Here is a 12,995-nt window from a genome sequence, read left to right as displayed (position 1 = left end):
AACCTAGTCTGTCTCCAGCGTGGGCTACTCCAGAGCTCAGGTTTGGACTCCTACATCTCAGCATGGCCACCCCACAAGATCCTTCTTTCCCAGGGCTCATCAGGTATCTGTCCCCCATCCACTCAGCTCCGTGAGGCAGAACTTCAAAGAAGCAGCAGAATCCTCTCTCCCCTCACAGCCATAACCATCCATGACCAAGATTTGTTGATCTTACCCCTAAATAGGTATCAAACCTGGCCCCTCCTCCATTCCAACAAACAGTGTCGTGGTTCAGGCATCATCATCTCTCACCTGGACAACTTCATGAATTCCTCACTCATGATCTGGTTCCATTCCTATACATCCTCACCCTGCCCCTGGGGGAGCTTTTTAGGTCACAGATTCGTTCTTGCCGCTTTTCATGTCTTAGAACCTCCCCAAAACTCGATGTCTTCATCCGTATCATGGGGCCAGTAATGGTTACGTGGGAGGGTTGTAGGGGGAATAAAAATGAAACGATGAATGTAGAATAGGGTTTGTAAACTGTGAAGCGAAGTGCTCTTATGGGCATGAAATGTTAGGAAGCAGTCTTTGTGTGGTTGTTGTCCGTGGTGCTGAAAATTGGTCCGTACCCTGACCTGAGGTTTTCTGCTTCTCCCGGATGCTGGCTGAAAACGCCGGTACAACAGACTTTCTTCATTTAGTACCCGGGTTTTTAAAATAATTGTTAAAACGATCACGGTTATTTACGGTTCACTAGGTAAGTGGGAGGAATAGAAGCTAGGGGTTTAGCATGAGGTTTCAGGAGTTAACTCCACCATTAACTAGGTGTGTGAACACAGACAAGTAACCCGTCAGTATCTCCGTTTTCTTACCTGAAAAATGGGAATATAATATATAAATATTAACTTGCTCCTAAGTGATTGGAAATTTAAATCACATGACACCTGTAACAAAAACTTAGATCGGTGTCTGCTCCTAAATAAGCGTTACATTAATGTTAGTTGTCACCATTTTAAATAAGTGGTTTCAAGGTGCAGGTGAGAAGGTTTTAGCACCTCTCGGCAATTCCAGAATTATTTGTTCTTCTCTGGGAAGTCAAAGAGGAGAGGACTATCTTTCTGCGGAGAAACGTCAAAGGGGGTGAGCAACAAGGCCTCATGTCCTTGGCAATTCATATTCATCTGGAAGCCCCTGACAAGCTACTTTAGGTTCCCTCATCTTTTCAAGACTACTGTGAGATGGTTAACGTTAGTCCCATTTTATAGACCGGGAAACTGAGGTTTCAAAAATGTGAAATAACTTGCTCAAGGGTACCCAGAGGGAAGAGAACCGAGCTTGCACAGACCAGAGAGTGGGCGGGCACCCTGGCTGGGGAAGCCCATAGCAAGGGAATCGAAGACGCCTCCCTCCCACCCCACCCGTGTCGCCTCAACTCGTGGGAGCGTGGGCGGCGGCGAGACAAAGGGGCAGGGGCGGGGCGCGGTGCCGGGAGAGACGGCCGGAAGTGCGGCCAAGGCGGAGGCGGGAAATTTCCGCGCAGGTGGAGCTTGGAGATCGCGCCGACCTGGGTCCTTTTCCAGGCGCTACGTATCCTTGGACAAGTGGCTTTTCCTCTCTGAGTCCCAATTTCCTCCTCGGTAATACTAAGTAGAGGGAGTTCGCGGGTCTGGATTGAGTGAAACCTGACAAGCAGCGCGCCCCGCCCTCAACACGCGAGCGGCAAATGGGCAACCGCCCCGCCCCTCAGTCTCCCTGTCTGTGAAAGGGGAACCCAGTTGGGGAACCCAGGAGCCCTGGAACCTCGGTGAGGAGCGAGGGGCGAAGGGCGCCCCTCCCTCTCTCCGGCCTCCGAGTCTTCGCCGGCACCGCCCCCTCCCGGCTTCGGAGGCCGCTAGTCGGCCAGCGCGCATGCCCGGGGCGGGGCGCTGGGCGGGAGCTCGGAGCCGGCGCGGGGGACGGCAGCTCGGAGTCCGCGGGTCCGCCCGCCAGCCCCGCCGGAGGCAGCCGAGGCCGCTCGGGCGGCGGCGGCAGCGGCTGGAGCTGGAGCGCAGCGCGCCAAGGAGAGGAGCGGTGGCACAGCAGGGTAAGTGCCGAGCCCGCACCTGCTGCCCGCTATGGGCGGGCAGCGTCGACTCCATTCCTCTGCTCGCAGCCGCCCCGGAGCCGCTGTCCAAGGTCCTCGAACCACCTGGGTGGCGGGGCTCGCGCACCAAGCGAGGCGTGTGCCCACCGTGCGCCGGTGTGTGTGTGGTGTGTGTGTGTGCGCGCGCGGCCGGGGGCGGCGGGTGTCCATTTCCAGGCTCCTCGCTGGGGTGGGGCGGGGCGGGGGCGGGTCCCGCAGCCTGGGGCCGGGCACTCGAGGGACCATGAGGGCCAGCCCGCCCTGTGTGTAGGACCCGGACCCTATGCCCGGCCTCGCCGCGTGCGGCCGCATTGTTCGACAGGGCGCTGCGGGAGGGGGCGCTTCCCGCTACCGCGGGGAAGGGGGTCCGCCCGCGTTGATTCATCTGCCCCCTGTAGCGAGCTCTGTGCTCGAGTGGCTCCACTGAAACCACCGGCACCACTGAGCACACTCACTGTCGCACACTCAGTATGGCACACACTCTGGGGCACCATCACACACCCCATTACACACTCACCGCGTTCATACACGGGCATCTCACTCCGGGTGAGGCCACGATTCTCTCTCTCTCTCTCTCTCTCTCTCACACACACACACACACACACACACACATACACAATGGCCCGTGGTCATTTCATCATACTCATACACACAGCCACCTGTGCACCCACCCAGTACACTAAGTGGGAGCCTTGCGTATATACCCAGGCATAGCTACGCATTCACACTGGCCTTTGCCTATCACAGAACACTCAACTGAACAATAGTCCCTTATCACAATACATTCACAGCCACCCTGCTCCGACCTTCTGCCAGTTCACACTTGCTCATGGTATCCCTCATGTACCCCTAGACCCTGGAGTAGACTGTGCACACGCTCCCTCTCCCACACTCTCCATATCTTAGCTTGCTGCCCATCCCCTGCACTCACTCAACCCAAGGATGCACACCCCTGATTGTCCACTCTTGCCCTCTTGTGGATGAATGGATAGATGGTCTGGGTCCATTTCTGGAAAAAGGTATGGCTATCACCCTTTGCTAGACTCTTTCTCCCCTACAGCCCTAGGCAGGAGGCTTTGCTGCTCCGAAGATATTAGGAGACAAGGGGCAGAAAGGATGAGGGACAGCAGACCTGGATTGTCAGACACACACAGGCATACACTCACACCTTCTGAAGCACTGCAAGCCTTTGTTGGTCTTGTCACCATGGGAGGAGGTGTTTGCAGGTGCCTGGCAGCCCTGGCTTCATATAGGGAAGAAATCCTAGAGGGAAAGGACAGACTGGCGGGAAGGAGCATTCACAGGGGCTCCTCTGCCTAAGCACCTGTGCATACAGCCAGGCCAGCTCTCCATGAGTGAGACTCTGAAGCCATGTGGCCACTCGTGTGCACACCCACAAGGGTCCAAGTGGCCCCCAGAAGGCATAAATACTTAGGCCGTTCTGCACATACAAGTTGCATGTATACGCACCCAAGCTTTTCTTGAGCAGAAGGCAGGAGCCAGGTTCTGCCTCTCCAGGCTGGCCTAAGCTGGCATAGACATGCATACGCAGTCTACGTGCTCCCCTGCATGCCAGGTGAGCCGGCCCACACACCAAGGGGATCATTTCAATCTTTTACCTCAGTCAGGCCACATAAATGTGTAGCTTATCTGCTTGTCTTGGTGGGCATGTGCGTGTAGGGACATGCTTCCTCAGTCCAAGGGATCAGGAGGACCCTTGGCCTGATCCCAAAAGGCAGAAAGGAGCTTTAAGAGCTGAGCATCAGTGTCCAAAATCTTAACTGATACAAGCAGGAAAGACCCAGGATTTGGGTTCAGACACAACGGACTTTGAACCATAGCCCCTGGCACCAGCTGTGTGCCCTTGGTCAAGTCTTTTTTCCCTTTGACCTCAGTGTCCTCATCTGTGAAATGGGATGATCATGCTCCCTCCCCCCCCCCCCAATGAGATTGTTGTGAAGTTCAGATGACAAAATAAGCCTGAGAGTTCTGGGCCCAGGGCTGAGCACACAGTGGGGAGAGCGATGGAGCTGGGTTCCACTGAGAGGGTGGGGCATATGAAGGGGGCATCCCAGGCCTGGGCTGCCTCTTGGAGAAGTGGCTTAAGGATACTGAGTTTCCATCAAGAACCAGGAAGCACTCAGTAGAACTGTGAGCAGCAGGGCCTCTGAGAATGGTGTCTTGGCAGATCTTAAACCCAGGGCTGGGCCAGCAATTCTAGATATAACTACATCCCTTCCCCCGTTTCACAGACTGTGGAAATATTCACTGAAATTCATGGAGCAAGTCAGTGACCAAGATGGCATCTGACCCCGCATCTTTCTAATGCCCTGGCCAGGCTCTTTGTCCCTCCCAGACCTTCTTCCATGTCAGAGAACTGCAAGCAGGGAACTGAGAAGCCAATCTCTTCCAGGCAGGGGGTTAGGGAGAGCTTTCAGAAGAGGCGTGTTACCAGCTGAGCCATGCCTGCCTCTCAGTTTCCACTGCTGGAAAATAAGAACACAGCACCTGCCTGGAAGGTGTATGGGGTCTTCACATAGTAAACACACTGCAGGCTTGGTGTGTGTGAGGTCACCTCCCACTCTTCTCAACATCTAGGTCAAGGGTCAGAACTCGGGGGGCTAGAGGCCAGGGGGATAGCCTACATGAGGGGCTGGCTATAAGAAAAATGCTTCAATGATCGGCAGCAACGGGCAGCCAGCCCCAGTGCCCAGGACCCCAGAGGCAAGGGTGGAGATTATGGCTTGTTGGAGAGTTCTCCCGCATCCAAGCAGGCAGCCACTGTTGGCATGCAGGAAGCATGCTCAGATTGCCAAATTTTAGTTTTCTGAGAGAATCTGGAAATCTGATTTTGCACATGACATCTTCTAATTTTTAAATGTTGATCAGTTAATTCCTTTAAAAATGTCTTCTTAGCACCTCTGGGACAAACGAGCAGGTCCAAGGGTGGGATTTTGCCAGTTTGTGCCTCCGCTGGAGGCCCTCCATCCCCTGCCCCCTCCTGGGAGCACAGCTGGGCTCTGACAGGCTGAGTAGATAAAAACAGGCTTTCCATGTACACAGCCCAGCCCCAAAGTGAGCAGAGCCCCACACACCCCTCATCTTCTCTAATCCTTGCAACAGCCCTGTGGGAGCAGGGAAGGCCTTGCCAGGGTCCCCAGTGAGGAGAAGGGACTTGCCTGTGCTCATAGAGTTGCTAAGTAGGGAACTGCCTCCTCCCCTCCCCCTTCCGACCTCACTCCAGCCTCTCTGGACTTTGTATGACTACTTCAGATGCTGCCCCCAAACCAAGTGCCCCACTGTCCTCTATAAGATAGCCCCTACCCCAGGGTCCACGTTTTGGTGATGACCCTCATCCACCCAAGTCCCAAAAGCCCAAAGTCTGGGGGACACAGTGGTGAATAGTATCAGCTGTGTCCCCATTCAGGGACTTGAGGTCTAGGCAGGGACCCAGAGGTAAAGATGGCACAGTGACATGTATCTGGCTAGGGGAAGAAGAAGAGGCTATCGGAACTTGGAGGAAGGTTGTGGGCCAAGAAAGCTCACTGTAGGAGGAGGTGTTTGAACTGGGGACTGAAAGTTTTGTGAGAGCCAGGCAAGAAGGTATGCAGAGGCTGAGATGCGAGAGACTGTGAAGCCATGGAGGACCCCAGAGAGGTTGTGGTGCCTGTATGTGCGTGCGTGCGTGCGTGTGTGTGTGTGTGTGTGTTTGTATGCGCTTTGGGGAAGTGCATACTGAAAGATAAAGCTTAGTGGGTAAGTAACTACATAGGGGCTTGGTAGCACATTATAGAATTGGACTCAATCCTAAAAGTAATAGAGAGCACTAAGGTTTCTTTCTTTTTTTCTCCCATTTTGAAAAAGTGATATGTGCACACATAACCAAACTTTCATGCATCACAAAGGGGCATAGCAAAAAAAAAAACAGAAAAGAAAAGGGAAAAAAAAGTCTCTTCCACCTCTAGATCCCTGGTCTCACTTCCCAGAAGCAATTGCTACTAAATTTCATGGGTTTCCTTCCAGAAATTTTTTTTTTTTTTAAATAAACCCATATATGTGTATCTGACCTTTTTCTTGTCTGCATGCATGGAGTCCCACTAGCCATGCTGTCCCTGGCTTTTTTTCACTTAATTTATCTTGGGCATCCCTCCTCATCACTCCACACATGCTGACAGCTGTGGGGGGCTCTGTGTGGCTGTCTCACATTTCATGGATGGGCTTCCTGGTTTTCTTCTCGTCACCAACCACATTCTCTTGCACCGTTGGTGCATCATAGATCTCTTCACGACCATCCCTGGGGGTGGGCTTGCTGACCTAAATGTCAAGTGCATTGTAAACTTTTATAGGAATTGACAAATGTCCTTCCAAAAAGATTACCACTGGTTTACTTTCCCAGCAAGAGCAAAGATGGGTTGGAGCCAAGGAGCGGCATAGTTGGACCAGCATACTAGAAAGATCATTCAGTCCTTCATTTAATAAATATTCATAGGGAGCTACTTGCTTACTATATGCCAATCACTGTTCTCAACCCTGAGGGTTTATCAATAAACATGACAACGTCCTCATCCTCCTGGAGCTGACACTCTAATGGGAGAGACAAACCATAAGTAATAAACTGTATGTAGTATGTCAGATGGTGGTGGATACTGTGAAGAAAACTGAGTAAGGCCAGGGGAATGGAGAGTGCCCAGTGCTGGGGACGATGGGTCAGGGAAAGTCCTAGGGAGCAGACCATGCAGATATTAGGAGGGAAGGCATTCTAGGCAGAGGAAACAGCCAGTGCAAAAGCCCCAAGGCAGCGAGTGTCCAAGGATCAGCAAGGCAGCCAGTGTGGCTGAAGCAGCACAGTTGAAAGTCATAGTGGGGTGACTGGTTGGCTCACTCAGTTGAGCATCCAACTCTTCATTTTGGCTCAGGTCATGATCTCACAGTTTCATGAGTCTGAGCCCCACATCTGGACTCTGTGCTGGCAGCTCGGAGCTTGCTTGGGATTCTCTTTTTCTCTCTTTCTTTGCCCCACCTTCACTCATGCTGGCTCTATCTCTCTCAAATAAATAAAAACTTAAAAAGTTAAAAAAAAAAAAAAGTAGTAGGAGACAAGGCCAAGATCAGTGATGGGGCCAGAAGATGCAGAGACGTGTAAGGAGTTTACTTTTACTTCACACAGGATGGGGAGACACGACATGGTTCTGAGCAGAAGAGAGATGATCTGCCTTGGATCTTGCTAAGATCCTTCCAGCTGCTATGTTGAGAATGAACTGTATGGAGCAAAGGAAAAAGCCAGGATAATCCATATGGGAGATAGTGTGAGTTTAGCTCAGGAGATATTCTGGATATATTTTGAAGGGAGATGCATATGTTTTGCTGATGGACGGGGTGTGCAGGGTGTGTGAGAAAAGTCAAGGGTGACTCTAGGGCTTTTGGCCTGAGCATTAGTGAGATGGCTTTGGGAAAGATGGCAGGCGGAGAAGGTTTGGGGGGAGCCCAGTGCTCTGCTCCCTCAGGCTGCTGATACGTAGTGGAATGAAGTTGTTCACAGATCCAGCTGCCTGCCACACCCTCTCCCTGGATGTCCCCCAGACACCACACACTCAGCTTGTCTAAAACGCAACTCCATTTTTCCCCAGATCTCCTGCCTCACACCCCCCCACCCTGGCCAGAGTCCTGCAGATCACCCCTACTGTCACCCCCTACAGCCGGCTGGCTCCTGACAGTTTTCCCCAAGATCTCTCAGTTCTGCCAATTCTCTATCCCTTGGCCCTTTACTGTACCAGCTCTCGTCTAGATTATTGCAGAGAAGGGCTGGGTGGAATGAATGAAGACTTGGAAGGATGAGAGATTAGAGAATGATTGGCCAGCCCTTCCCCTCTAGCCTCCGCACCATCCCGGAGTGGTCTTTGAAAGCACACATTTCAGACTATGTCCCTCAACTATAAATCATTCATGTCTCCCCAGAGCCTACACAGACCCAAACTGGTGAGCTACGACATGTTTTGTTTGACCCACATAGTGTTGTTGTTGGTTTTTTTTAATCTTGATTTAGCGCATTTTACATTAAAGTTCTAGATTTGCTGCTGCTGGCTGATACTACCAGGATGCACGTCTCCAGAGCAGTACTTGGCTGGTGGAGTAGTGGCCCCCACTTTAGACAGGGCATGTACCCTCTGGTTTGTCGCTTTCCCCACCATTCCCTATTGTTCTCTCTCTTTTTAAAAAAAAAATATTTATTTATTTTTGAGAGACAGAGTGTGAGTGGGGGAGGGACAGAGAGAGAGGGAGACACAGAATCTGAAGCAGGCTCCAGGCTCTGAGCTGTCAGCACAGAGCCTGACGCAGGTCTCAAACTCATGAGCTGTGAGATCATGACCTGAGCTGATGTCAGATGCTTAACTGACTGAGCCACCCAGGTGCCCCTCCCTATTGTTTTCTACTCAGCCTGCTTCCCTCACTTAAATTACCTGCCTGGCCCCTATGGCATCAGAGCTTGTGACTCGAGGCTTAGAAGACAAAAGCATGTCTATGTAGCATGCTGCACGGGGTAGGCTGACGAGGTAGATGAAGGGTGCATGCTGCATGGGTGATGGTAGATAAGCTGAAAAGTTAGTTGTTAAGGGCCTTGAATGCCATTTTAGGAAGTCTGGGAGGGCCACTGGGAGCAGAGAAGAAGGGGAGTGATATGGTGGGACAGGAGAGGACCAGATGGGGGCAGAGAGCCCAGAGGAGGCCCAGCTGCTCAAAGACAGGTGGGAAGGAGAATATAGAGGCTCCTCCCCACTGGGTCTTCCTGAGTCTGAGTCTATTTTCTCTGTGTTTCAGAACCAGAGAGCAGCCTGGGGCACAAGTATGATCACAAGGGCAGTTGGGCCGTGCTGAAGACCCAGGCTGGCTCCAGCTTCTTTGAAAGAACTCCAGCCCCCCAGCGCCTCAGCCCACAGCCCTCTGCTGCCCACAGGATGGGAGCCTGGGGGCTGGGAATCCAGCCATGAGGGACTCCTGCCCCTCCCAGCAAAAGGCCAGCCCTGCACTCCTGAGGCACACCCCTACCCAAAGCCCAGGCATGGACTCTAGACACAGCAGCCCTCTTGGGGCTGGGGAAGGGGCCTCCTGTTCTGAGGGCCCTGGCGGGAGCTTGGCCTGCCCCTCCCTGACCTGCATCTCTCCCCAAGAGGCAGCCACCAAGGAGACACTGGGGGCACATGGAGCCTTGATCTCAGGGACACAAGAAACCACCTTCTCTGGGAAGCCAGACCCTGTGTCCTCAGGGAAAACTGATCTCTCATCCTTGGAGAATAGAAATCCTATGTTTTTGGAGAAGATGGATTCCAAGTTTTCAAGGCAGGCAGATTCCACTTCCGTAGGAAAGGAAGATGCTGCACCCTTGAGAAAAGCAGATCCCATGTTTATAGTAAAAACAGAGCCTGCCATCTTGGGAAGAGGGGATCCTGTGGCTTCTGGAAGGATGGATCCTCTGACCCCAAGAAAGGAGGATCCTGGATCCTCGGGAAAGGTAGCTCCCGTGTGTTCTGACAAGGCGGATACAGTGTCCCCAGGGAAGGAGGATCCTGTCTCCTCTACCAAAGTGGAGCCTGAGTTCCCAAGAAAGGAGGAGCCCAGGTATTCAGAAAAAGAGCTTCCTGTGGCCTCAGCAGAGGTGGTTTCTGCATCCGTAAGAAAGGCAGATCTTGTGTCCCTGAGAAAGAGAGATCCTGGGTCCTCAGGAAAGGTGGATCCCGTGTCCTTGATAAACACAGACTCTGCACCTTCTACAGATCCTGGGTCCTTGGGGACACTGACTCCAGCGCCACCAGGCAACACTGAGCCTGTCTCCCCTGCAGTAGAGGCTCTGGGGTCCTCAGGAAGGATGGAGCATGCTCACGCGGGGACGACAGACCCTGCATCGAAGGGAAGTACAGAAACTGTGTCCTCTGCAAAAGAGGACCCTCAGTTCCTGGGGAAGATGGATCCTGCGTCGTCAGGAAAGGGAGATCCCATGTCTATGAGAGCAATAAAAACCGTGTCTGCCGGGGAAGTGGGTCCTGTATTTTCAGGAAAGATGGAACCCACATCTTTGACAAATGTGGATGCTGTGTCTTCAGGCAGGGCGGGACCGGTGTCTTTGGGCAAGGTGGATCCTGCGTCCTCAGGAAAGCCAGAGCCCTTCTCTCCCGGGCAGGCAGAACCGACGTCTGTGGGAAAGAGAGAAACCATATCATCACGAAAGGAGGACCCCGTGGCCTCCACAGAGGTGGATCCCATTTCTCTGGGAAATACAAACACAGCATCTTCTGGAAAGGTGAACCCTGAACTGAAAGGAAGAATAGACCCTGTGCCCTCAGGTCCAGAGAATCCCAAATTCGTGGGGACAGCAGGACCCTCATCCTCTGTAAAAGCCAAGGCAGTGAGTGGGGGGGAAGGAGATCCACTGTCCTCAGAGGAGGCAGGTCCTATGGCCTCTGGCATGGTGGGTCTCACAGCCCCAGGGAAGACTGGTCCCCTGGCCTTGGGCAAGGTAGACACTGTGAATGGAGGGAAAGCAGAAACGGAGCCCCCTGGAAAACTGGGCTCTGTGTCTTCAGGAAAAGTGGACCCCATGACTCTAGAAAAAACTGCCCTGGCACCCTTGGGGAAGGCAGAAACCGTGCCGGAGGAAAAGGTGGCTCCTGTGCTCCTGGAGAAGGGGAATCTTATGAACTCCGTAAAGGTGGGTCCCAGGCCCTCCGGGAAGGCAGAACCCAAGCCTGAGGGCAAAGCAGAAACAAAGCCCCTTGGGCAGGAGGGCCCTGCGGAAAAAGCAGAGGCTGCATCACTGCAGAAGGAAAGGCCGCTGGCCTTGGAGAAAGGGGAGCCAGAATCCTCAGGAAAAGCAGACCCTGTTGCCTCTGGGAAGGTGGAGCCTGGGGTCCTGGGGAAGGTCGACGCTCCAAGAAAAGCAGAGTCCTCACCCTCGGGGAAGTTGACCTCCCTGCCTCTGGAGAAGGCGGAGGCCGCCTCCTCCAGGCAGTCAGATGGCAAACCCTGCAGCCCAGGCCCTTCTCCCGCGGGTGCCGGTAGCGACGGAGGCCTCCTGGAGCCAGCGCCCGGCACAGCGGCCTCCCGCCCAGGCCAGAAAGACCTGGTGCCTGCCGGGACCGAGAGAAGCCCCGGCCCAGAGGCGGCAGGGCCCCCGCCGGGGCCACGGACTCGCGACAACTTCACTAAGGCGCCGTCGTGGGAGGCGAGCGCCCCGCCGCCGCGCGAGGACGCGGGCACGCAGGCGGGCTCACAGGCCTGCGTGTCGGTGGCCGTGAGCCCCATGTCTCCGCAGGACGGCGCTGGCGGCCCGGCCTTCAGCTTCCAGGCGGCGCCCCGCGCGCCCAGCCCCGCGCCCAGGCCGCCCTCGCGCCGGGACGCGGGCCTGCAGGTGTCGCTGGGCGCCGCCGAGACGCGCTCAGTGGCCACGGGGCCCATGACGCCGCAGGCAGCCGCGCCGCCCGCCGCGCCGCCCGCTTTCCCCGAAGTGCGGGTGCGGCCCGGCTCCGCGCTGGCGGCCGCCGTGGCGCCCCAGGAGGCGGCCGAGCCCGTGCGCGACGTGAGCTGGGACGAAAAGGGCATGACGTGGGAGGTGTACGGCGCCGCCATGGAGGTGGAGGTGCTGGGCATGGCCATCCAGAAGCATCTGGAGCGGCAGATCGAGGAGCACGGCCGCCAAGGGGCGCCCGCGCCCCCGCCCGCCGCCCGTCCGGGCCCCGGCCGTGCGGGCTCGGTGCGTGCGGCGCCCGCAGAGGGCCCCGCCAAGCGTCCGCCGGGCCTCTTCCGCGCGCTGCTGCAGAGTGTGCGCCGCCCGCGGTGCTGCTCCCGAGCCGGACCCACGGCCGAGTGATCTCCTCCCCTTTTTGTACGCCCGGGTTTCCAACCTTTTCAGGTTCCCTTCTTGACCCCAAGCTCCTAGAAGGGATCCCATCGACGGGCGGGAGGCCCCCGAGGGGCGGGCAGCCTCTAGGGCCTTCTCATCCTTTTCTTTCCTCCCTCCTCGCCTGCCGACCACGCAAATGAACCCTCGCTACCCAGCCCCCTCGAGGTCCTGAGACCGCGAACCCAGCCCTGACAACCCCCCTGTCCCCTTACAGCTCTCAGCTCCACTCCCTCGCGGTCACGCTGGGTGACCTCGGGGACCTGCTCAGCAGGCCCTGAGAGCTGAGGCAGGCTCCTGAGATGTCCCGATTGGTAGGCTGAAGTCTTCAGTGGCTGCCCGGTCCCCAGAACAGGAGAGACTGTGTACAAAAGCTCCGAGTGTGCAAGCATTGGCGTGTGAGGTCCCTGAGTGTGCAGGGCTCCAAATGTGAGGCCCCTGGAGGAGCGTGAGTGTGTGTCCATGCAGTGGGCTGGCCCCCATGGCCCGGGCATGTCTTGCATGCTGGTAGTTGTCCCCAGTTCCTGTCTCCCTTTCACCTGGCCCAGCCCCCAGGCCCCAGCCCCCAGCCCCCAGCCCCCAGCCCTATCTCCACCCTCACGGACACTCTTCACCATTCCTGATGGGGAAGGCAGCTGCAGGGGTGACCTGGGGCGGGGGTAGGGGCGCAGTTGTAAGAGTCTCAGAAAGGTCAAAGTCTCTCAGATGGGTCTGGGAATCACAGACAGAAGCTCACGGAAGGTCTTGGGTCCCAGGCAGCCTGACAGCTGATCTTGGGTATTGGGGGCAGGACGGAGAGCTCGTTCTACAATCACAGTTGTCCTTTAAAAGCTGCCCTCTCCCACCCCTCGTCCCCCCTGTGCTGTGAGCCCCATGAGTCCCTTGTGACCACTCAATCCCCCTTCCCTCCCACTCCTCCAGCCACAGTTTTTGGCTACAAACTGTCACAATATCCATTGGTAATAAAAATTTTCCCCAACTGTTGTCAACTGTGATTGGCTA

The 12,995-nt window shown here is 55.3% G+C and overlaps 1 protein-coding gene across 1 annotated transcript; it reads left to right on the top strand.

Annotated features, from left to right (window-relative positions):
- Nucleotides 1–1,592: 1,592 nt before the first annotated feature.
- GPRIN1 (G protein regulated inducer of neurite outgrowth 1) lies at nucleotides 1,593–12,977 on the top strand. The gene is made up of 2 exons (XM_039239759.1): nucleotides 1,593–2,065; nucleotides 8,921–12,977. Exon 2 carries the CDS (start codon nucleotides 9,087–9,089, stop codon nucleotides 11,961–11,963), a length of 2,877 nt encoding a protein of 958 aa, XP_039095690.1. The 5' UTR covers nucleotides 1,593–2,065; nucleotides 8,921–9,086; the 3' UTR covers nucleotides 11,964–12,977.
- Nucleotides 12,978–12,995: the final 18 nt, after the last annotated feature.

Source organism: Hyaena hyaena, unplaced genomic scaffold, assembly GCF_003009895.1.
Source record: "Hyaena hyaena isolate Hyena2069 unplaced genomic scaffold, ASM300989v1 scaffold_160, whole genome shotgun sequence".
NCBI lineage: Eukaryota > Metazoa > Chordata > Mammalia > Carnivora > Hyaenidae > Hyaena > Hyaena hyaena.
Note: the sequence above shows the minus strand (reverse complement) of the source record. Positions and strands in the feature narration are given on the sequence as shown.

Coding starts and splice junctions, on each gene's coding strand:
- GPRIN1 (XM_039239759.1), top strand. CDS start 9,087: ATGAGGGACTCCTGCCCCTCCCAGCAAAAGGCCAGCCCTGCACTCCTG.